We start from the raw sequence: 25,699 nt of genomic DNA on the forward strand, positions 1-25,699 counted from the left end.
CAGCCCTACAGACAGACATAATAGAGAGAGAGAGCCCTACAGACAGACAGAATAGAGAGAGAGAGAGAGAGAGTCCTACAGACAGACAGAATAGAGTGAGAGAGAGAGAGCCCTACAGACAGACAGAATAGAGAGAGAGAGAGAGCCCTACAGACAGACAGAATAGAGAGCGAGAGAGCCCTACAGACAGACAGAATAGAGAGAGAGAGCCCTACAGACAGACAGAATAGAGAGAGATAGAGCCCTGCAGACAGACAGAATAGAGAGAGATAGAGCCCTACAGACAGACATAATAGAGAGAGAGAGAGCCCTACAGACAGACAGAATAGAGAGAGATAGAGCCCTGCAGACAGACCAAATAGAGAGAGATAGAGAGAGAGAGCGAGAGAGAGAGAGAGAGAGCCATACAAACAGACCGAAGGAGAAATTATCTAGTGAATGATTAGCTTTTAGCTGATATCTGCATTGTAAAGCTGTACAGCGGGCAGGAAGTTAGCCAGGCAGGCCCTGGGCTAGGGGTGTAAAGTTCACCACACCTTAGCCATTGTAGCGGTGGGTAGCAGCATTCTCTCTCTGTGGTTCCCTCTCTCAGTCACAACAAGACAACATCTATTGATCCTGTCCCTGATCCGTGTTAGGAGGAGGAGTGGGTTCTGAGACGTCCAACTGAAAGGTAAGACCTCTGTTTCATCTGATGGGTTTTGATTGGATACAGGGCATTGTAGTGTATCTCAAATAGCTGAATTCTAAGTGGTTGCTCATGGTCAGTAAGCACTATGCTATCTTATAAAGCACACACCCACCTTATCCTGGACACACCCACCTTATCCTGGACACACCCACCTTATCCTGGACACACCCACCTTATCCTGGACACACCCACCTTAACCTGGACACACCCACCTTATCCTGGACACACCCACCTTATCCTGGACACACCCACCTTATCCTGGCAAGTACTACTAACTGCATGTACACTACAAATAGCCTATTGGATGTATAGTATCACAGTAACTCACTGGATGTATAGTAACTCAGTAACTCACTGGATGTATAGTAACTCAGTAACTCACTGGATGTATAGTCACTCAGTAACTCACTGGATGTATAGTAACTCAGTAACTCACTGTATGTATAGTAACTCAGTAACTCACTGGATGTATAGTAACTTAGTAACTCACTGGATGTATAGTAACTTAGTAACTCACTGGATGTATAGTAACTCACTGGATGTATAGCAACTCACTGGATGTATAGGAACTCACTGGATGTATAGTAACTCAGTAACTCACTGGATGTATAGTAACTTAGTAACTCACTGGATGTATAGTAACTCAGTAACTCACTGGATGTATAGCAACTCACTGGATGTACAGTAACTCACTGGATGTATAGTAACTCAGTAACTGACTGGATGTATAGTAACTTAGTAACTCACTGGATGCATAGTAACTCAGTAACTCACTGGATGTATAGTAACTTAGTAACTCACTGGATGTATAGTAACTCAGTAACTCACTGGATGTATAGCAACTCACTGGATGTATAGTAACTCAGTAACTCACTGGATGTATAGTAACTCAGTAACTCACTGGATGTATAGTAACTCAGTAACTCACTGGATGAATAGTAACTCAGTAACTCACTGGATGTATAGTAACTCAGTAACTCACTGGATGTATAGTAACTCACTGGATGTATAGTAACTCAGTAACTCACTGGATGTATAGTAACTCAGTAACTCACTGGATGTATAGTAACTCAGTAACTCACTGGATGTATAGTAACTCAGTAACTCACTGGATGAATAGTAACTCAGTAACTCACTGGATGTATAGTAACTCAGTAACTCACTGGATGTATAGTAACTCACTGGATGTATAGTAACTCAGTAACTCACTGGATGTATAGTAACTTAGTAACTCACTGGATGTATAGTAACTCAGTAACTCACTGGATGTATAGTAACTTAGTAACTCACTGGATGTATAGTAACTCAGTAACTCACTGGATGTATAGTAACTCAGTAACTCACTGGATGAATAGTAACTCAGTAACTCACTGGATGAATAGTAACTCAGTAACTCACTGGGTGAATAGTAAATCAGTAACTCACTGGATGAATAGTAAATCAGTAACTCACTGGATGTATAGTAACTCACTGGATGTATAGTAACTCAGTAACTCACTGGATGTATAGTAACTCATTAACTCACTGGATGAATAGTAACTCAGTAACTCACTGGATGTATAGTAACTCACTGGATGTATAGTAACTCAGTAACTCACTGGATGTATAGTAACTCAGTAACTCACTGGATGTATAGTAACTTAGTAACTCACTGGATGTATAGTAACTCAGTAACTCACTGGATGTATAGTAACTCAGTAACTCACTGGATGTATAGTAACTCAGTAACTCACTGGATGTATAGTAACTCAGTAACTCACTGGATGTATAGTAACTCAGTAACTCACTGGATGTATAGTAACTCAGTAACTCACTGGATGTATAGTAACTCAGTAACTCACTGGATGTATAGTAACTCAGTAACTCACTGGATGTATAGTAACTTAGTAACTCACTGGATGTATAGCAACTCACTGGATGTATAGTAACTCACTGGATGTATAGTAACTCAGTAACTCACTGGATGTATAGTAACTCAGTAACTCACTGGATGTATAGTAACTCAGTAACTCACTGGATGTATAGTAACTCACTGGATGTATAGTAACTCAGTAACTCACTGGATGTATAGTAACTCAGTAACTCACTGGATGTATAGTAACTAGTAACTCACTGGATGAATAGTAACTCAGTAACTCACTGGATGTATAGTAACTCAGTAACTCACTGGATGTATAGTAACTTAGTAACTCACTGGATGTATAGTAACTCAGTAACTCACTGGATGTATATGTAACTCAGTAACTCACTGGATGATAGTAACTCAGTAACTCACTGGATGTAGTAACTTAGTAACTCACTGGATGTATAGTAACTCAGTAACTCACTGGATGTATAGTAACTTAGTAACTCACTGGATGTATAGTAACTCAGTAACTCACTGGATGTATAGTAACTTAGTAACTCACTGGATGTATAGTAACTCAGTAACTCACTGGATGTATAGTAACTCAGTAACTCACTGGATGTATAGTAACTCAGTAACTCACTGGATGTATAGTAACTCAGTAACTCACTGGATGTAATATAACTCAGTAACTCACTGGATGTAATAGTAACTCAGTAACTCACTGATGTAATAGTAACTCAGTAACTCACTGGATGTATAGTACCTCAGTAACTCACTGGATGTAATAGTAACTCAGTAACTCACTGGATGTATAGTAACTCATTAACTCACTGGATGTATAGTAACTCAGTAACTCACTGGATGTATAGTAACTCACTGGATGTATAGTAACTCTAGTAACTCACTGGATGTATAGTAACTCAGTTAACTCACTGGATGTATAGTAACTAGTAACTCACTGGATGTATAGTAACTCAGTAACTCACTGGATGTATAGTAATCAGTAACTCACTGGATGTATAGTAACTCAGTAACTCACTGGATGTATAGTAACTCAGTAACTCACTGGAATGTATAGTAACTCAGTAACTCACTGGATGTATAGTACTCAGTAACTCACTGGATGTATAGTAACTCAGTAACTCACTGGATGTATAGTAACTCAGTAACTCACTGGATGTATAGTAACTTAGTAACTCACTGGATGTATAGCAACTCACTGGATGTATAGTAACTCACTGGATGTATAGTAACTCAGTAACTCACTGGATGTATAGTAACTCAGTAACTCACTGGATGTATAGTAACTCAGTAACTCACTGTATGTATAGTAACTCAGTAACTCACTGGATGTATAGTAACTCAGTAACTCACTGGATGTATAGTAACTCAGTAACTCACTGGATGTATAGTAACTCAGTAACTCACTGGATGTATAGTAACTCAGTAACTCACTGGATGTATAGTAACTCAGTAACTCACTGGATGTATAGTAACTTAGTAACTCACTGGATGTATAGTAACTCAGTAACTCACTGGATGTATAGTAACTCACTGGATGTATAGTAACTTAGTAACTCACTGGATGTATAGTAACTCAGTAACTCACTGGATGTATAGTAACTTAGTAACTCACTGGATGTATAGCAACTCACTGTAACTCACTGGATGTATAGTAACTCAGTAACTCACTGGATGTATAGTAACTCAGTAACTCACTGGATGTATAGTAACTCAGTAACTCACTGGATGTATAGTAACTCACTGGATGTATAGTAACTCAGTAACTCACTGGATGTATAGTAACTCAGTAACTCACTGGATGTATAGTAACTTAGTAACTCACTGGATGTATAGTAACTCAGTAACTCACTGGATGTATAGTAACTCAGTAACTCACTGGATGTATAGTAACTTAGTAACTCACTGGATGTATAGTAACTCAGTAACTCACTGGATGTATAGTAACTCAGTAACTCACTGGATGTATAGTAACTCAGTAACTCACTGGATGTATAGTAACTCAGTAACTCACTGGATGTATAGTAACTTAGTAACTCACTGGATGTATAGTAACTCAGTAACTCACTGGATGTATAGTAACTCAGTAACTCACTGGATGTATAGTAACTCAGTAACTCACTGGATGTATAGTAACTCAGTAACTCACTGTATGTATAGTAACTCAGTAACTCACTGGATGTATAGTAACTCAGTAACTCACTGGATGTATAGTAACTCAGTAACTCACTGGATGTATAGTAACTCAGTAACTCACTGGATGTATAGTAACTCAGTAACTCACTGGATGTATAGTAACTCAGTAACTCACTGGATGTATAGTAACTTAGTAACTCACTGGATGTATAGTAACTCAGTAACTCACTGGATGTATAGTAACTCACTGGATGTATAGTAACTTAGTAACTCACTGGATGTATAGTAACTCAGTAACTCACTGGATGTATAGTAACTCACTGGATGTATAGTAACTTAGTAACTCACTGGATGTATAGTAACTCAGTAACTCACTGGATGTATAGTAACTCAGTAACTCACTGGATGTATAGCAACTCACTGGATGTATAGTAACTCACTGGATGTATAGTAACTCACTGGATGTATAGCAACTCACTGGATGTATAGTAACTCACTGGATGTATAGTAACTCACTGGATGTATAGCAACTCACTGGATGTATAGTAACTCACTGGATGTATAGTAACTCAAAATAGCACCAGAATGACATATACTGTATACATTGAGGTGTATTTAGTCACCAAGTCATTTTATTTCTATCTTATCTACTGCTTAAGTTGTGTTGTGATGCACTTTCTATATAACCCTGCTGTTATATTAGTATTCAATTCCCCACCCTCTCTCTCTCTCTCTCTCCCTCACTCTCTTTTTCCTCCCCCTTCTCATTCACCTCCACCCTCTCTCTCTCTCTCTCTCTCTCTCTCTCTCTCTCTCTCTCACTCTCTCCCTCACTCTCTTTTTCCTCCCCCTTCGCATTCACTTCCACCCTCTCTCTCTCTCTCTCTCTCTCTCTCTCTCTCTCTCTCTCCCTCACTCTCTTTTTTCTCCCCCTTCTCATTCACCTCCACCCTCTCTCTCTCTCCCTCCCTCTCTTTTTCCTCCCCCTTCTCATTCACCTCCACCCTCTCTCACTCTCTCCCTCCCTCTCTTTCACCTGAGGTTTTGTAAGTGTTATTCTTTGTCATTCACAGATCACAAACAGCCATACATTACCATTATTCTCTGGGTGCCGTTGGCAACACCAATACAATGATAACAAAAGGTGAGCTCTCTCATGCGAGAGAAAAAGAGAAAATTGAGATTCCAGATTCCATTTCCTCCTCCAAATTGTTAGTTTCTAGGGTCCCTCACTCTCAACCCCTCTCTGAGTTACCCTAACCCAATTATGGCTGTGTGAACAGAATAGAACAGAACAGCACCCGAATGTTTGCATAATGATATACTGGGCCTGTTCTGTAACTCTGCAGCTGGAATACACAAACACAGGACAGTGTCCCAAATGGCACCCTGTTCCCTATGTAGTGCACTACTTTGGACCAGAGGCCTATGGGGGAATAGGGAGCCATTTCAGATGCAGTCATACTGTAGGTTTAAAAAAGAGGAAGTTGTGTGCAACTGGTAATAATTAGGACATTTGATAACCTTTATTATCTCATTGGAGGAAATTCATGTGGTCACATGCTTTAAAAATCACTCCCATCATTCAGAAAACACTGTCAATCATTAAAGAAATATATTTTGGTGTTTGTTTCATTAGTCCATTGTTGATATAGTCCCCAAAAGGTCAGATCAGCAGTCAAATTTTCAAGATATAGAACTTTCAAAATACAGAAATACATCCGGTATGATGCATTTTGGTCCCTTTATTTTGATCTTTTAGATTTTTTTCAGTAGAATGGAAAATGTTTCCCATTACATTTGAGCTACTTAACCGACCTATCAAAATGCCTGGAAGGAATGTTCTGTGCTACATTCATCTCTTTTGATTCTATAGATTTGCCGTCGGATCACATCTATGCGTACGCTCTGTCCAAGACTCTGACTAAAGTGTCCTCTCCTGCCACGGTGGGCCTCTACTCATCATGTCAGAACCGCATCAACATGATCCTCAGATATATAGAGGGTAGGTAGACACAACATGATCCTGTCTTATAGAGGGTAGGTAGACACAACATGATCCTCAGATATATAGAGGGTAGGTAGACACAACATGATCCTCAGATATATAGAGGGTAGGTAGACACCACCACATGATCCTGTCTCATAGAGGGTAGGTAGACACAACATGATCCTGTCTGATAGAGGGTAGTTACACACCACATGATCCTGTCTCATAGAGGGTAGGTAGACACAACATGATCCTGTCTCATAGAGGGTAGGTAGACACAACATGATCCTGTCTTATAGAGGGTAGGTAGACACAACATGATCCTGTCTCATAGAGGGTAGGTAGACACAACATGATCCTGTCTCATAGAGGGTAGGTAGACACAACATGATCCTGTCTCATAGAGGGTAGGTAAACACAACATGATCCTGTCTCATAGAGGGTAGGTAGACACAACATGATCCTGTCTTATAGAGGGTAGGTAGACACAACATGATCCTGTCTCATAGAGGGTAGGTAAACACAACATGATCCTCAGATATATAGAGGGTAGTTACACACATGATCCTGTAATATAGAGGGTAGTTACACACAACATGATCCTGTCTGATAGAGGGTAGTTACACACAACATGATTCTGTCTTATAGAGGATAGGTAGACACAACATGATCCTGTCTTATAGTGAGTGGGTAGGTACACACAACATGATCCTGTCTCATAGAGGGTAGGTACACACAACATGATCCTGTCTCATAGAGGGTAGGTACACACAACATGATCCTGTCTTATAGTGGGTAGGTACACACAACATGATCCTGTCTTATAGTGGGTAGGTACAATATGATCCTGTCATATAGAGGGTAGATACAACATGATCCTGTCATATAGAGTGTTGCCAATATTCATCCACTCAGGATGCTCAGCGTTAGAAAGTAGCCCTAATGCCCAGAGCTAGAAGGAACATATCCTTATCTCACTGTTCTCTTTCTCTCTCTCTCTCTCTTGCTCGCTCGCTCGCTCCTTGACTAGTCCACATGGAGCAGGAGGCAGAGAGGAGGGAGCAGAGTTACCAGGGCAGGTCCAAGCCTCGTTCCGTCAAAACCTCCATCACTGGTCTCCTAGCTCTGATCTGCAGGCTGCTGTTCTACAGACCCGTCTGGACCGAGGAGAACCAGCGACGGAAGAATGTCCGGTTCATCTATGTTCGGTTCTCCGCATGGCACTTCGCCGGGAGTGACCTCCTCTGGGCAGGGCTGGTGATGAGACTGTGCCTGGCACTGCAGGAGAGCTTCGGGAAACTTCAGGTGGGTTACCCTAGAGGTTAGAGGTTAACTTCAAGTAGGTAGCCTAGAGGTTAGAGGTCAGAGCCCAGCTAGCACATTTGGTTCCTTGGAGGTTGTGAGAACGTATGTTTTTGGTTTCCCATTGGTTCTGGGAATGAAGCCATACGTTTCCCGACCTGTAAAACTGAACTTTTTTTTTTTTTACGTTCTGAGAATGGAAATGAATGTTTGCCTGTTCTGGGAATGTACCTTTTTAGGTTGCGGGGAGGTTCTGAGAACGCTTTACTATGGTTCCCTAAACGTTTACCTGGAAGGTTTTATTAAAGTTGTGAAAACAAAAATTATAGGTTATTTGAAGATGATGAGTTAACGTTCTGAGAACATTTCAATAAGACTTTTGATTACACTGTTAACTTAGTTGGGGTTAACTGTTTTGCTTAGGTATCAAACACATTTATGTTTTATTGTGGCACGGCGTCAGTGAGATTCAAAGCTATGAAATTAGTCCACTGCGGTACAAGGATGGAGCTAGCATGCCATGTTGTTTTTTTATTCATACAAAGCTGTTCATTTTAGTCTGTTCAAACAGACCCCGTTTCAAAGTAAACAAGCACTCATTAAGATCAGGCGTGACTAATTTAGTGTGCTCAGCCAACACACCTGAGCACACTTAACAAGATAGAGAATAGAGAGAGTCTAGTTAATGCTGAGAACAGAATGTATATGTTTTTAAATTACATTCTTAGAACGTATTTTGAACTTACTAATATTTTTCTATGTCTTTTATGAAATTTCTTCTTAATGTTATGATAACATGACTTTAAATAGAACCATGAGGAAACCTGCAGAAAACGTTATGCTGAAGTACTGAAATTCCCACAGAAGGTTGTTTCTTAATGTTCTCGAAACAATTTGAGAACATTACTTTAAATAGAACAATGAGGAAACCTGAAGGAAATGTTATGCTGAAGTACTGAAATTCCCACCTAAGAAACATATGGTTCTCAGAACATTATGTGCTAGCTGGGTATCCTGCACCATTCCCAGAACGTTGTGGGAAGGATGTATGCAAAATAACTATAGGACGACCACACTCTCACCAAGCTCTAAGAAACATATGGTTCTCAGAACGTTAGGTGCTAGCTGGAAGGTTAGAGATAAGGATCAGAGGTTAACTTCAGGTAGCTAGAGGTTAGAGGTTGACTTCAGGTAGGTAACCTAGAGGTTAGAGGTTAACTTCAGGTAGGTAACCTAGAGGTTAACTTCAGGTAGGTAACCTAGAGGTTAGAGGTTAACTTCAGGTAGGTAACCTAGAGGTTAGAGGTTGACTTCAGGTAGGTGACCTAGAGGTTAGGGGTTGACTTCAGGTAGGTAACCTAGAGGTTAGAGGTTAACTTCAGGTAGGTAACCTAGAGGTTAGAGGTTGACTTCAGGTAGGTAACCTAGAGGTTGACTTCTGGTAGGTAGCCTAGAGGTTAGAGGTTGACTTCAGGTAGGTGACCTAGAGGTTAGAGGTTAACTTCAGGTAGGTAACCTAGAGGTTAACTTCAGGTAAGTGACCTAGAGGTTAGAGGTTGACTTCAGGTAGGTAACCTAGAGGTTAGAGGTTAACTTCAGGTAGGTAACCTAGAGGTTAACTTCAGGTAAGTGACCTAGAGGTTAGAGGTTGACTTCAGGTAGGTGACCTAGAGTTTAGAGGTTAACTTCAGGTAGGTGACCTAGAGGTTAGAGGTTAACTTCAGGTAGGTAACTTAGAGGTTGACTTCAGGTAGGTAACCTAGAGGTTAGTGGTTAACTTCAGGTAGGTGACCTAGAGGTTAGAGGTTAACTTCAGGTAGGTGACCTAGAGGTTAGTGGTTAACTTCAGGTAGGTGACCTAGAGGTTAGAGGTTAACTTCAGGTAGGTGACCTAGAGTTTAGAGGTTAACTTCAGGTAGGTGACCTAGAGGTTAGAGGTTAACTTCAGGTAGGTGACCTAGAGGTTAGGGGTTGACTTCAGGTAGGTAACCTAGAGGTTAACTTCAGGTAGGTAACCTAGAGGTTAGAGATAGAGGTTAACTTCAGGTAGGTGACCTAGAGGTTAGTGGTTAACTTCAGGTAGGTAACCTAGAGTTTAAAGGTTAGAGGTTAACTTCAGGTAGGTAACCTAGAGGTTAGCGGTCTCCCTCATAAAATAGAACCCAGTTCTGACTGGAAACATCAAGATAATGGACAATAAAGTCTTCTTCTTGTTCTTCAGCTGGGCCTGTACCGCGTGACGCAGCACAACGAGGAGGATGAGGTGAGGAAGAAGGTGATTGAAAACACATCGTCAGAGTGGAGATCTAAGAAGTTCTGCTGTTTCCCTCTCTGGTCCCTGGTCCTGGCCTTGCTGCTGGCTGCTCTCATAGTCCTCGTCTTCCTGGTGAGGATCAGAAGGTTGTTAGAGGCTACTTCCTAAATGGCTCCCTTTTGCCTTCAAAGTGCACTACCTTGGAGTAAAAGTAGTGCACTATGTAGGGAACAGGGTTCCAACCTGGGATAGACCCATAGTAACAAGGTCCATTCATGTTCTAGTATCCCATAATATGTTTAGCATAAATGAGGAAGAATTGTAAACAAAGGGACCAGTGAAGCAAGGTGATACAATATGACTACGAGTGAGGGAATCTTTGGCAGCATGAAAATTTCACCCATCAGCATTAAGATGGAAAATAAATGAATTGTGAATTTCAGCGAACTAGTCAGTGAACACTGAATAGGACGTTGTCCTGACCTTGTGTTCCTGCACCTATAGGTGAAGTATGGCTTCCCGGAGGTTCCAGAAGCACCAGAGCTGGACGGACTGGGATCAGGAAATGGAACAGGAGAAGAAGGTCAGAGTGAAGCCCAAAGAGGGGCCGGGGTGTTGGAGGGCCTGACGTTCGCTGTCTTCGGGGTTCCTGCAGCAGCAGCTATACGATTTATCTTCCAGATGGGAAAGAACCTGATCTTCAACCAGGACCTGAACGTCCGTAATGCGCTGGACAACGAGAGGGTCAGCGGCCAACTGGGGTTCATGAACGAGGTGAGAAAGGATATAATGGCACCCTATTCCCTACAGAGTGCACTACTTTAGACCAGGGCCCTATGGCACCATTCCCTATATAGTGCACTACTTTAGATCAATTCACCAACTTTTGACCAATGAATCAGTTCCTTAACCTGCTTTTTCCAACTTTTTTTTTTCTCTCTCTCTCTCTCTCTCTCTCTCTCTCTCTCTCTCTCTCTCCCTCTCTCTCTCTCTCTCTCTCTCTCTCTCTCTCCCCCTTCCTCCCCCCTTTCTCTCCCAGGTGAGGAAGGAGATGTGGCTGTTATCCAGGTTCATCCAGTTCATGGAGGTGTTTGAGCAGAGGAGGATCCGCGTGGTTCTGGAGATCACTAACCTGGACCGATGTGCTCCTAAGAAGATCGTTGGTGTCCTGGATGCTATCAGTATACTGCTCTCTGATGAGGAGTCCCCCTTTATCTCTCTGCTGGCAGTCAACCCTGAGGTCCTGGTTCAACAGGTACATATTGTATTATCAGTCAACCCTGAGGTCCTGGTTCAACAGGTACATATTGTACTACCAGTCAACCCTGAGGTCCTGGTTCAACAGGTACATATTGTATTATCAGTCAACCCTGAGGTCCTGGTTCAACAGGTACATATTGTACTACCAGTCAACCCTGAGGTCCTGGTTCAACAGGTACATATTGTATTACCAGTCAACCCTGAGGTCCTGGTTCAACAGGTACATATTGTACTACCAGTCAACCCTGAGGTCCTGGTTCAACAGGTACATATTGTTACATCAGTCAACCCTGAGGTCCTGGTTCAACAGGTACATATTGTATTACCAGTCAACCCTGAGGTCCTGGTTCAACAGGTACATATTGTATTACCAGTCAACCCTGAGGTCCTGGTTCAACAGGTACATATTGTACTACCAGTCAACCCTGAGGTCCTGGTTCAACAGGTACATATTGTTACATCAGTCAACCCTGAGGTCCTGGTTCAACAGGTACATATTGTATTACCAGTCAACCCTGACGTCCTGGTTCAACAGGTACATATTGTATTATCAGTCAACCCTGATGTCCTAGTTCAACAGGTACATATTGTTACATCAGTCAACCCTGAGGTCCTGGTTCAACAGGTACATATTGTATTATCAGTCAACCCTGACGTCCTTGTTCAACAGGTACATATTGTTACATCAGTCAACCCTGACGTCCTGGTTCAACAGGTACATATTGTATTACCAGTCAACCCTGAGGTCCTAGTTCAACAGGTACATATTGTATTATCAGTCAACCCTGAGGTCCTGGTTCAACAGGTACATATTGTATTACCAGTCAACCCTGACGTCCTGGTTCAACAGGTACATATTGTATTACCAGTCAACCCTGAGGTCCTGGTTCAACAGGTACATATTGTATTACCAGTCAACCCTGAGGTCCTGGTTCAACAGGTACATATTGTATTACCAGTCAACCCTGAGGTCCTGGTTCAACAGGTACATATTGTATTACCAGTCAACCCTGAGGTCCTGGTTCAACAGGTACATATTGTATTACCAGTCAACCCTGAGGTCCTGGATCAACAGGAGTTGGGAACCACTGTTGGAGGTACTGGAGGACTGGAGGGAACCACTGTTGGAGGTACTGGAGGACTGGAGGACTGGAGGGAACCACTGTTGGAGGTACTGGAGGACTGGAGGGAACCACTGTTGGGGTACTGGAGGACTGTAGGGAACCACTGTTGGGGTACTGGAGGACTGTAGGGAACCACTGTTGGGGTACTGGAGGACTGTAGGGAACCACTGTTGGGGTACTGGAGGACTGGAGGACTGGAGGATTGGAGGGACCCACTGTTGGAGGTACTGGAGTACCAAGTTGGGAACCACTGTTGGGGTACTGGAGGACTGGAGGACTGGAGGGAACCACTGTTGGAGTTACTGGAGGACTGGAGGACTGGAGGACTGGAGGGAACCACTGCTATACGTCAAGTGTATACCCTCCAGAGGGAAACAGCTCACTAACTTTAAGCTTCAGCTGTCAGAGCAGCTTACCGATCATTGCACCTGTACATAGCCCATCGGTAAATAGCCCACCCAACTAACTCGTCCCCATATTGTTATTTATTTATTTTGCTCCTTTGCACCCCAGTATCTCTACTTGCACATTTATCTTCTGCACATCTATCACTCCAGTGTTAAATTGCTAAATTGTAATTATTTCACCACTATGGCCTATTTATTGTCTTACCTCCCTAATCTTACTACATTTGCACACACTGTATATAGACTTTTCTATTGTGTTATTGACTGTACGTTTGTTTATTCCATGTGTAACTCTGTGTGGTTGTTTGTGTCGCACTGCTTTGCTTTATCTTGGCCAGGTCTCAGTTGTAAATGAGAACTTGTTCTGAACAGTTCTAGCTGGTTAAATAAAAACATTTAAATAATAAAAGAGCTGAAACGTTGACTATTTAAATGATTTACAGTGGAAGAATGTGAATAGGGCAATAATGGCTTTCATTATTAACTAACACAGTTTGTTTCTCTCCAACAGGTGAACTATGCAGACGGGTGCTTCAGTCAAGAAGACAGAGCCTATGCCTTCTTGAACCGCATCGTGACCCTGGCCTTCACCATACCGCCACTCTGCCACACCTCCAAGCACAAGGTGTTCTATATGAAATGGATACATTGTATCAAATAACTCTGCCACACCTCCAAGCACAAGGTGTTCTATATGAAATGGATACATTGTATCAAATAACTCAGCCTTTGCTGCCATTTATAATCTGTAATGCTTCCAAACTGTGTAAAAAAAACAATTCTCTCTCTCTCTCTCTCTGTCTCTCTCTCTCTTCCGCTCTCTGTTTCTCTCCGTCTCTCTCCCAAGGTGTTCTACAATATCGTTAGCGGCCAATCAGAGATCACGGAAGAAGTCAAGGGTCATGGGTCAAAGGGGATCGAGCTGAGAGAGCTGGACCTGGGCATCCCGAAGTCATCCCTCTCCTGGATCGAGAGCACCTCCCAAACAAAGGAGACGTCAAGTTTTCTGAAGGAGGCCAGTATTCCTTTGATAGACAACAACCACATCAAGGCGGCGCAGGGGGCGTTTGCGCTGAGTGAGGACGAGGTGGACAAGGCAATAGAATCTGCGTTGGAGAGCATCCTGTCCAGTAACAGAGGGAACCTCCACCACTACATCTCTGATGACACCATGTCCATGAGACGGGTCATCAACTCCATCAGGGTGACCGTGGTGCTCATGGAGGCTCTGAAGACTGAGCTGCCCCTGCCAGAGAACATCGCTGCCTGGGTACTGTAACACCCCCCTTTATGTTGTGAAGGGAGGGAGAATGAGGGAGCGAGGGAGACTGAGGGAGCGAGGGAGAATGAGGGAGCGAGGGAGAATGAGGGAGCGAGGGAGAATGAGGGAGCGAGGGAGAATGAGGGAGCGAGGGAGAAGGAGGGAGCGAGGGAGAATGAGGGAGCGAGGGAGAATGAGGGAGCGAGGGAAAATGAGGGAGCGAGGGAGAAGGAGGGAGCGAGGGAGAATGAGGGAGCGAGGGGAAGAGAGAGGGAGGGAGTCATACAAATGATACGATTAGAAAAACGTAAGTCGGTTCCGGCATCTGATATGTTTGTTGAACTTTACTGAAAGCATTGTGGGGATAGCTACATACATTGTTGTTCACTAGTTCTGTAGCTCAACTACTGCCTGAGTAAAACATGGAATGGAATTCTGAGTGTCAGTCTGTAATGTAATGAAAACATGGACTGGACTAACAGTAATGTTCACTACATTAGACTAAAACATGGAATGGCATTCTAAGCGTCAGTTTGTAGTAGAATGAAGACATGGACTGGACTTACAGTAATGTTCACTACATTAGAGTAAAACATGGAATGGCAATCTAAGCAACAGTTTGTAGTAGAATGAAAACATAGACTGGATTAACAGTAAGGATCACTTCCTTACAGGTCGTTCTTGCCAACCATTGGCCCTGTCGTCTCAGCTGGATACTACAGTGTCTGGAGGACGAGCAGCAGAGAGCAGAGATCGATGACGCTGTCGGGACGGCGACACTCGTCGACGAGTCCAAGACTTTGTGGGAGGTCTGCTAAATGGCATATATTATTATAATTCAATTCTATATTATTATTTTATATACTATTAATACATTATTATATATATTATAATAGGTGTTCAGCGACTCGAGGATGGAGCTTCACATGATGAGGGAGGAGATCGAAGACTTGCTGGAACAGGACGGAGATCCAGAGATGTTTGAGATGTTCCTCAAGGTGTGTGTTCCTTTTACGCTCCTTCGAGACAGATTTGAACCAGCGACCTGTGTGTGTGTTTGTTTGTGTGCGCGCGCATCTCTCCAACACTCAGCACACTTCATCTTCATCTTCCAATCCTCCAGGTGCATTTCCAGTTCAGGGTGAGAGACGCGGAGAGGTTGAATCTGACCACGGTTAACCTGGATCATTCTATCAGGAGGCAGCTGGCCCGGATCAGAGGGACCACCAGACTGAATAATTCTGGGTGGGGGAGGAACCTGGCTCCTCTCAACATCAGGACTGTTATCAACATGACCTCTGAGGATGTCTGCAAAGCGGTAGGGGGTTGCCTGTGTCCCACATGGCACCCTATTCCCTATATAGTGCACTCCATTAGACCAGGGTCCATAGCCAACTTTAGACCTCAGATAAATCCAAGAAAGATGTTTTTATTTTTTTATTTAACCAGGCAAGTCAGTTAAAAACAAATTCTTATTTACAATGAATGTCTAGGAACAGTGGGTTAACTGCCTTGTTCAGAGGTAGAACAACAGATTTTTACCTTGTCAGCTCGGGGATATGATCGAGCAACCTTTCGGTTACTGGCCCAACGCTCTAGCCACTAGGCTACCTTCCTCCCCAAACATGTAAACTGAAATCTTCTTTCTATGTTTTGCATCTTTCCAAATTCCCCAAAAGCTGGCAAGGATGAACCTCCCTAAGAAGTACGCAGACATCGTCCGTAGCAATGACCTCACCGGCCAGGCGCTGGTCTTCGGTGATCCTGACGACCTCAAACAGCTGCTCCAGATGACCTTCGGGGAGTGGACAACCTTCAGACTCCACTTCCTGGGTATCGATGGGAGGCCCCAAGGTGGAGGCCCCAAGGCCACGTCCCTAAACCTAAACCCCAAACAACTGACCAATCAGCAGTCCAAACAACCCCAGTTCGGTCCCCATAGCCACGGGTCAACATTAAATCTGTCTTTTTCTTGATGCCGTGGCGAGATAGAGATGCATGAAAACGATTGAAATCTGATACATATACAGACAGATGATCTCTGAGAATGGCCTGTGTATTGATGTGTAGTACCCATGAGAACCTACTTACCTATTGTGTAATAACAGTGAACTGCATTCCTCTACCAGCTCCTGTTGGATCTATAGAGCTTTCAGTTGCTCAAACCAGACACTAGGTGGCGCTGCCACTTTACCCTGGTTTCATGTGGAATCACTCCAAGGCATTATGAACTTTACCCTGGTTTCATGTGGAATCACTCCAAGGCATTATGAACTTTACCCTGGTTTCATGTGGAATCACTCCAAGGACATTATGAACTTTACCCTGGTTTCATGTGGAATCACTCCAACTGTACCACAATGTAACATGTTTTAGTGAGACAGCCAATGCTAATTCTCTTGGGCTGAGTTCCGAATAGCTCCCTATTCCCTAAAGAATATATTTTGATTTGTTTAACACTATTTTGGTTACTACATGATTCCATATGTGTTATGTCATAGTTTTGATGTCTTCACTATTATTCTACAATGTATAAAATAGTCAAAATAAAGAAAAACCCTTGAATGAGTAGGTGTGTCCAAACTTTGACTGGTACTGTATATCTCTAACAAAGGGGTGTGGAAAAGGTCTGTTGAAATGAATACTGCAGTGGTGTGAGAAAGGTAACACAAGCTTCCTCTCTGGTTCCATTCCCCAATAGTAACTGGGTCATTATTGGATTGTGGTGGTAATGCTGTCCCTGGACTTTGGCACCATATAAAAAATGACAAATACATTTATTTAACTGTTATTTAATAAGAAACATATGTAAATCCTTTATACTGATAAACATATATTTGTATGCATTGTAGAAAATACTGGTGCCTAGATAATGGGCTTGCTCCAGTGGTGATGTGTAGAGATGTAGTGACATGTTTTGACTAGATAAATAGAAACATATTATTTTGAATGACATGAATTAAAGAAAGACATTGTATTTTCTGTATAGATACCACCCCCCCCCCCCCAAAAAAGGTTACATTTTTTATTAGCAGATCAATTCAGTTCATTGAAGTTATCCAAATACATGAATCATCAATGGCTAACATAATGAATCTAGTTTAAAAACACATGCAGTCATTTCATAGCCTGTGTATCATTTAGTAGTAAAAAAATTATCCACCCAGGACCAAGTTTAGAAAACCCTGATTTAGCAGACACTCCCATCCAGAGCTACCTACAGCTTGTGGATTCACCTTAAGATAGCCAGGAGAGACAACCACACATCAGTCGTATCCCAAACATGTATCACAATACAAAATACCATATACAGTGCATTCGGAAAGTATTCAGACTCCTTGACTTTTTCCACATTTTGTTACGTTACAGCCTTATCTAAAACTGGATAAATCGTTTTTTCCCCCCACCAATCTACACACAGTAATACATAATGACAAGACAAAAACATCACATTTACATAAGTATTCAGACCCTTTACGCCATACTTTGTTGAAGCACCTTTGGCAGTGATTACAGCCTCATGTCTTCTTGGGTTTGACGCAACAAGCTTGGCACACCCTTTTTGGGGAGTTTCTCCCATTCTTCTCTGCAGATGCGCTCAAGTTTTGTCAGGTTGGATGGGGAACATCTCTGCATAGCTATTTTCAGGTCTCTCCAGAGATGTTCGATCAGGTTCAAGTCCGGCTCTGGCTGGGCCACTCAATGACATTCAGAGAATTGTCCCAAAGCCACTTCTGCATTGTCTTGGCTGTGTGTTTAAGGTCGTTGTCCTGTTGGAAGGTGAACCTTGTGCTCTAGACCAGGTTCTCATCAAGGATCTCTCTGTACTTTGCGCCATTCATCTTTCATTTACATTTAAGTCATTTAGCAGACGCTCTTATCCAGAGCGACTTACAAATTGGTGCATTCACCTTATGATATCCAGTGGAACAACCACTTTACAATAGTGCATCTAAATCTTTTTTTTTGGGGGGGGGGGGGGGGTTAGAAGGATTACTTTATCCTATCCTAGGTATTTCCCTAGATCCTGACTAATTTCCTAGTCCCTGCCGCTGAAAAACATCCCCACAGCATGATGCTGCTTCCACCATGCTTCACCATAGGGATGGTGCCAGGTTTGCTCCAGACGTGACACTTGGCATTCAGGCCAAAGAGTTCAATCTTGGTTTTATCAGACCAGAGAATCTTGTTTCTCATGGTCAGAGTCCTTTAGGTGCCTTTTGGCAAACTCCAAGCCGGCTGTCATGTGCCTTTTACTGAGGAGTGGCTTCCATCGGCCACTCTACCATAAAGGCCTGATTGGTGGAGTTCTGCAGAAAAGGTTGTCCTTCTGGAAGGTTCTTCCATCTCCACAGAGAAACTCTGAAGCTGTGTCAGAGTGACCAAGGCCCTTCTCTCCCAATTTCTCAGTTTGGCCGGGCGGCCAGCTCCAGGAAGTCTTGGTTCTTCCAAACTTCTTCCATCGACACAATCCTGTCTCGGCGCTCTATGGACAATTCCTTTGACCTCATGGCTTGGTTTTTACTCTGACATGCACTGTCAACTGTGGGACCTTATATAGACAGGTGTGTGCCTTTCCAAATCATGTCCAATCAATTGAATTTACCACAGATGGACTCCAATGAAGTTGTAGAAACATCTCAAGGATGATCAATGGAAACAGGATGTACCTGAGCTCAATTTCTAGTCTCATAGCAAAGTGTCTGAATACTTATGTAAATAATGTATGTTTTATATATATAAATTGGAAAAATGTTGTAAAACATGTTTTTGCTTTGTCATTAATTAAGGGGGACTGTATGTAGACTGATGAGTAAAAAAAGCAATTTAATCAATTTTAGAATAAGGCTGTAACGTAACAAAATGTGGAAAAAAGGAAGGGGCCTGAATACTTCCCAATGCAGTTCGTTTATCGATCAGCGTTTTTAATATTAAGTACATTGCTTCGCTTTACAACAGGAGTAGCATACACAGCTTGCATGAAAATAAACCGCAGGAAAAACATGACATATAATTCACACATATTATTTAGTATATGTAAGACAAGATTAACTTCATTACATTTCTATTGGTTGACAATATTGTCACTTGTGAATGATGTATTATCACTCGTGAATGTTGTCCAGCGTATGCAGTCTAAAGCAAGAAACAGCGCATGCCTTTTTCCCAAATCATAGTCGCACGCATCATGTAGCATAGCTCATAGCCCTATATGTTTTAATAAGGTTTATATCACAACTAAAAATGTCCAAATAACACCAAACGTAGCCTATAGACTAGGACCCCTGGAACACAGTTAGAGAGCACAGAGCCTAGTGAAAACGTGTTCTTTAAAGCCCAGTCATTGATTCTACAGATCCTAGTGAAAACGTGTTCTTTAAAGCCCAGTCATTGATTCTACAGATCCTAGTGAAAACGTGTTCTTTAAAGCCCAGTCATTGATCCTACAGAACCTAGTGAAAACGTGTTGTTTAAAGCCCAGTCATTGATCCTACAGAACCTAGTGAAAACGTGTTGTTTAAAGCCCAGTCATTGATCCTACAGATCCTAGTGAAAACGTGTTCTTATTTTCACCATAAAAATGCACCTTCGTATTAAAGCATTCTATGCATTATTACATTTGTAGACTTATGTAAAATAGTTTATTATTTATAATGCTATGAGTAGATTGGATAGTCATAATTCTGACTAATAATATCACTCAATCACTGTTTGCAAAAAAGACCATTCAATGCATGGCTGAGCGCGTATAGCAGGCCTGGGCTATACAGATACTGCCTGGGCTATAACAGATACGGCCCGGGTTATATATCACATACGGCCTGGGTTATTTCAGATACTGCCTGGGCTATAACAGATACGGCCCGGGTTATATATCACATACGGCCTGGGTTATTTCAGATACTGCCTGGGTTATAACAGATACGGCCCGGGTTATATATCACATATGGCCTGGGTTATTTCAGATACTGCCTGGGCTATAACAGATACGGCCTGGGTTATATATCACATACGGCCTGGGTTATTTCAGAACCTGCCTGGGCTATAACAGATACGGCCCGGGTTATATATCACATACGGCCTGGGTTATATATCACATATATTATATCAGATACGGGTTATATCAGATACGAGAGAGCTGCCCCGGCCAACTGGAAGTGCTGTTATTGTGAAGTGCAAACGTCTAGGAGCAACAACGGGTCAGAAGCGAAGTGGTAGGCCAAACAAGCTCACGGAACAGGACCACCGAGTGCTGAAGCGTGCAACACTCACTACCGAGTTCCAAACTGTCTCTGGAAGCAACTTCAACACAAGAACTGTTCGTCGGGAGCTTCATGAAATGGGTTTCCTTGGCCGAGAAGCCGCACACAAGCCAAAGATCACCATGCGCAATGCTAAGCGTCAGCTGGTGTGGTGTAAAGCTTGCCACCATTGGACACCGTGTTCTCTGGAATGATGAATCACGCTTCATTATCTGGCAGTCCGACGGACAAATCAGGTTTTGGTGGATTCCAGGAGAACACTACCTGTCCCAATGCATAGGGCCAACTGTAAAGTTTGGTGGAGGAGGAATAATGGTCTGGGGCTGTTTTTCATGGTTCGGGCTAGGCCCCTTAGTTCCAGTGAAGGGAAATCTTAATGCTACAGCATACAATGACATTCTAGAAAATTCTGTGCTTCCAACTTTGGGGCAACAGTTTGGGGAGGCCCTTTCCTGTTTCAACATGACAATGCCCCCGTGCACAAAGCAAGGTCCATACTGAAATGGTTTGTCGAGATCGGTGAGGAAGAACTTGACTGACCTACACAGAGCCCTGAACTGAACCCCATCGAACACCTTCGGGATGAATTGGAACGCCGACAGTGAGTCAGGTCTAATCACCTAACATCAGTGCCTGACCTCACTAATGCTCTTGTGGCTGAATGGAAGTAAGTCCCCACAACAATGTTCCAACATCTAGTAGAAAGCCTTCCCAGAAGAGTAGAGGCTGTTATAACAGCAAAGGGGGGGACCAACTCCATATTAATGACCACGATTTTGAAATGAGATGCTCGATGAGTCCGTGTCCACATACTTTTGATCATGTAGTGTATGTTTCCCCACGATTGTATTTTGAAAATATTGTGATATGTCTGGCTTGTCTACTTGTCAGACAGTCTCAACTCAACAATAATCTGCCCAAATTGTGCATGCTGCCTTTCCTTCCGACTGTAGACAATTCAATTTAAAACAATCCACAACTTATTTATTTTTTAAAGAAGGTAACAATCCTCTGAGGCCAAATCATACTTTAGTAGCCTATTTGGAAGGATTTTATTTATTTCTGTATAGACAGGAGTAGGCTAATTAGGCTATACAATTTTGGCAATTTAATTCAATTAACTTTAGTGAAAGCTTAGCTTCCTCTAGCCTTATAGACACGCCGTAACCTCCATTTGCTATTCGAGTGCATGCTACAGATGACATGGTTTTTTTTTTATTGAAAAAGATGTCTACACATATATTAGTAGGCTGTATGTAAAGACGAGATTAAATTATGAACAGTCTGATGAATATGATCAAGTGCTTGTCAAATTGTGAATGAGAGACTGATGAAGTGTGTGCAGCCTGTGTAAGAAACAGAGTAGAGCTCAGGCCTTTCATCCTACTTTTTTTCAAATCATCATTAGAGTTGCATCATGCAGCCTTAGAATGTATTAAACATCTAAACATACATTTAAATCCCAACTAAAGTTGCACAAATAAATCTAAAGTAAGCAGATAGGAGGACTTGTTAACACAGAACACAGAATAGTGCACACTTCCTTTGAAATTCTTTGGGGAATCGTTTCTTTATTTCAGCTATGCTCAATCGTGTGCTAAATGAACTAGTGTTGCCCACAGCCATATGGCTAAGCCAGATCAGGACCTAACATACTGTAAGGACTGTCTGCTAAATGAACTAGTGTTGCCCACAGCCATATGGCCAAGCCAGATCAGGACCTAACATACTGTAAGGACTGTCTGCTAAATAAACTAGTGTTGCCCACAGCCATATGGCCAAGCCAGATCAGGACCTAACATACTGTAAGGACTGTCTGTTAAATAAACTAGTGTTGCCCACAGCCATATGGCCAAGCCAGATCAGGACCTAACATACTGGTAAGGATAACTCAGAATATGCTATTTTGTTCTTCTGAAATAGGCTACATTTTCTTTATATCATGTTTCTTTAGACCTGTATAAAATAAATAATGGATTTATTGTGAAGGTGTAGACTACATTAAATGGATGTATTATACTTTTTACAATGTAGATGTTTCAAAAGGTCCGCATCAGTGGCTTGTAGGCTATGCGTGGAAGCCAGGACATGCTAAACATGTTTAGGTTAATTACCGGTTAGTTACCATGAGACCGGTAATTATTTATATGACAATCACCGGCTGACACAATGTCATGGCCGCCACAGCCCTAGTAATAAGGCTTCTCTCCTGTGTGTATACGTTCATGTGTTTTTAAGTTGCCCAGTCGAAAGAAACTTGCCCCACAGTCAAGAGCATGTTTAAGGCTTCTCTCTTGTATGTATACGTTCATGTGTTTTTAAGTGTCCCAGTCGAGAGAAACTCACACCACAGTGAGAGCAGGTGTAAGGCTTCTCTCCTGTGTGTGTTCTCTGATGAACTTTTAGCCCAGTTGATGTTTTAAAACATTTTCTACAGTCAGAGCAGTAATAAGGCTTCTCCCCTGTATGTATACGTTCATGTGTTTTTAAGTTGCCCAGTTGCGAGAAACTCGCCCCGCAATCAGAGCAGGAGTAAGGCTTCTCTCCTGTGTGTGTTCTCTGATGAACTTTTAGCTCAGTTGATGTTGTGAAGAATTTCACACAGTCAGAGCAGTAGTAAGGCTTCTCTCCTGTATGTATACTTTCATGAGTTTTTAAGTGGCCCAGTCGAGAGAAACTCACCCCACAGTCAGAGCAGGAGTAAGGCTTCTCTCCTGTGTGTGTTCTCTGATGAACTTTTAGCTCAGTTGATGTTGTGAAGCATTTTCCACAATGAGAGCAGGAGTAAAGCTTCTCTCCTGTATGTATACGTTCATGTGTTTTTAAGGTATCCAATCGGGAGAAATTCTTCCCACAGTCAGAACAGAAGTAAGGCTTCTCTCCTGTGTGAATACGTTGGTGTTTTTTTAAAGTCCCCAGTTGAGCGAAACTCTCACCACAGTCAGAACAGGAGTAAGGCTTCTCTCCTTTATGTATACTTTGGTGTCTTTTTAAATGGCTCAGTCGAGAGAAACTCTTCCCACAGTCAGAGCAGGAGAAAGGCTTTTCTCCAGAGTGCACACTCTGATGATCTGTCAGAGAATGTGATGTTGTGAATCTCTTCCCACAGTCAGTGTGGGAATAAGGATTATCTCCTGTGTGTATTTTTAGGTGTATTTTTAGCCCTGATAGAAACGGGAAAATCTCCTCACAATGTGGGCAGTGGTGAGACCTTGTAGCTCTGTGATCTTCCTGCTGTTGCTCTCTGGATGTAGAGAATGTCTCAACATGGTCCCCTGTGTGAACAACAACAGAAGAACCAGTCAGGTGGTGTGATAAACATATGACATCATATCCTCTTCTGCCTGTACCGGGCGACATACGTACACTACCGGTCAACAGTTTTAGAACACCTACTCATTCAAAGGTTTTTCTTTATTTTTACTATTTTCTACATTGTAGAATAATAGTGAAGACATCAAAACTATGAAATAACACATATGGAATCATGCAGTAAACAAAAAAAAGTGTTAAACAAATAAAAATATAATTTATATTTGAGATTCTTCAAATAGCCACCTTTTGCCTTGATGACAGCTTTACATACTCTTGTAGGCATTCTAAAACGTTTGACCAGTAGTGTATCAGTAGGCTGTACAATACATAGGAGAATAAAACTATTCTAAAACTGGGTAAGAGTTTAAATCTAAAAGGGGCAAAAGTTTGACAATTATGAGCCATATCATCCTCCACTCACTATCACAAGGGTTAGTAACTACACAGACTCATTTCATATCATCCTCCACTCACTATCACAAGGGTTAGAAACTACACAGACTCATTTAATATCATCCTCCACTCACTATCACAAGGGTTAGTAACTACACAGACTCATTTCATATCATCATCCTCTCACTATCACAAGGGTTAGTAACTACACAGACTCATTTCATATCATCCTCCACTCACTATCACAAGGGTTAGTAACTACACAGACTCATTTCATATCATCCTCCACTCACTATCACAAGGGTTAGTAACTACAGACTCATTTCATATCATCATCCTCTCACTATCACAAGGGTTAGTAACTACACAGACTCATTTCATATCATCCTCCACTCACTATCACAAGGGTTAGTAACTACACAGACTCATTTCATATCATCCTCCTCTCACTATCACAAGGGTTAGTAACTACACAGACTCATTTCATATCATCCTCCTCTCTCACTATCACAAGGGTTAGTAACTACACAGACTCATTTCATATCATCCTCCACTCACTATCACAAGGGTTAGTAACTACACAGACTCATTTCATATCATCCTCCACTCACTATCACAAGGGTTAGTAACTACACAGACTCATTTCATATCATCCTCCACTCACTATCACAAGGGTTAGTAACTACACAGACTCATTTCATATCATCCTCCACTCACTATCACAAGGGTTAGAAACTACACAGACTCATTTCATATCATCCTCCTCTCACTATCACAAGGGTTAGTAACTACACAGACTCATTTCATATCATCCTCCTCTCACTATCACAAGGGTTAGTAACTACACAGACTCATTTCATATCATCCTCCACTCACTATCACAAAGGTTAGTAACTACACAGACTCATTTCATATCATCCTCCACTCACTATCACAAGGGTTAGTAACTACACAGACTCATTTCATATCATCCTCTCACTATCACAAGGGTTAGTAACTACACAGACTCATTTCATATCATCCTCCACTCACTTTCACAAGGGTTAGTAACTACACAGACTCATTTCATATCATCCTCTCACTATCACAAGGGTTAGTAACTACACAGACTCATTTCATATCATCCTCCACTCACTATCACAAGGGTTAGTAACTACACAAACTCATTTCATAGAACTTTAAAACACTGTCAGTTTGTCTACTTCACTTCTTTAGTCTACTCTCTGATCACTCCAGATAACCCAGTGAATAAAACAAATGCTGCCAATACTGGTGTCAAACCCCAAGACTCAGTATCATGAAATAATATCTACCTTCTCATAAAAGAGTTAATCATAAAACAGCACAGAAACTTTTCATGCACAGTGGAAAGTTAGAACGATCAACACAAACTTAGATAGCAGGGGTCAAGTTAACGCAGAATTCTGGATTTT

At 42.1% G+C, this 25,699-nt stretch overlaps 1 protein-coding gene across 2 annotated transcripts; it reads left to right on the forward strand.

Annotated features, from left to right (window-relative positions):
• Positions 1-408: 408 nt before the first annotated feature.
• Positions 409-16,646, forward strand: LOC115179493 (NTPase KAP family P-loop domain-containing protein 1). Of its 2 annotated transcripts, XM_029741048.1 has the most exons (13): positions 409-673; positions 5,771-5,841; positions 6,574-6,702; positions 7,718-7,992; positions 10,211-10,375; positions 10,748-11,017; positions 11,283-11,498; positions 13,546-13,659; positions 13,882-14,304; positions 14,970-15,104; positions 15,192-15,293; positions 15,419-15,613; positions 15,975-16,646. In XM_029741048.1, the coding sequence occupies exons 2-13, from the start codon at positions 5,829-5,831 to the stop codon at positions 16,269-16,271; spliced, it is 2,334 nt and encodes a 777-aa protein (XP_029596908.1). In that variant the 5' UTR covers positions 409-673; positions 5,771-5,828; the 3' UTR covers positions 16,272-16,646. The 2 variants fall into 2 exon arrangements, with proteins under 2 accessions (XP_029596908.1, XP_029596909.1); XM_029741049.1 differs by lacking the exons at positions 409-673; positions 5,771-5,841; positions 6,574-6,702 and adding an exon at positions 7,138-7,236.
• The last annotated feature ends 9,053 nt before the right edge of the window (positions 16,647-25,699 follow it).

Source organism: Salmo trutta, chromosome 39 (assembly GCF_901001165.1).
Source record: "Salmo trutta chromosome 39, fSalTru1.1, whole genome shotgun sequence".
In the NCBI taxonomy this organism is placed as follows: domain Eukaryota; kingdom Metazoa; phylum Chordata; class Actinopteri; order Salmoniformes; family Salmonidae; genus Salmo; species Salmo trutta.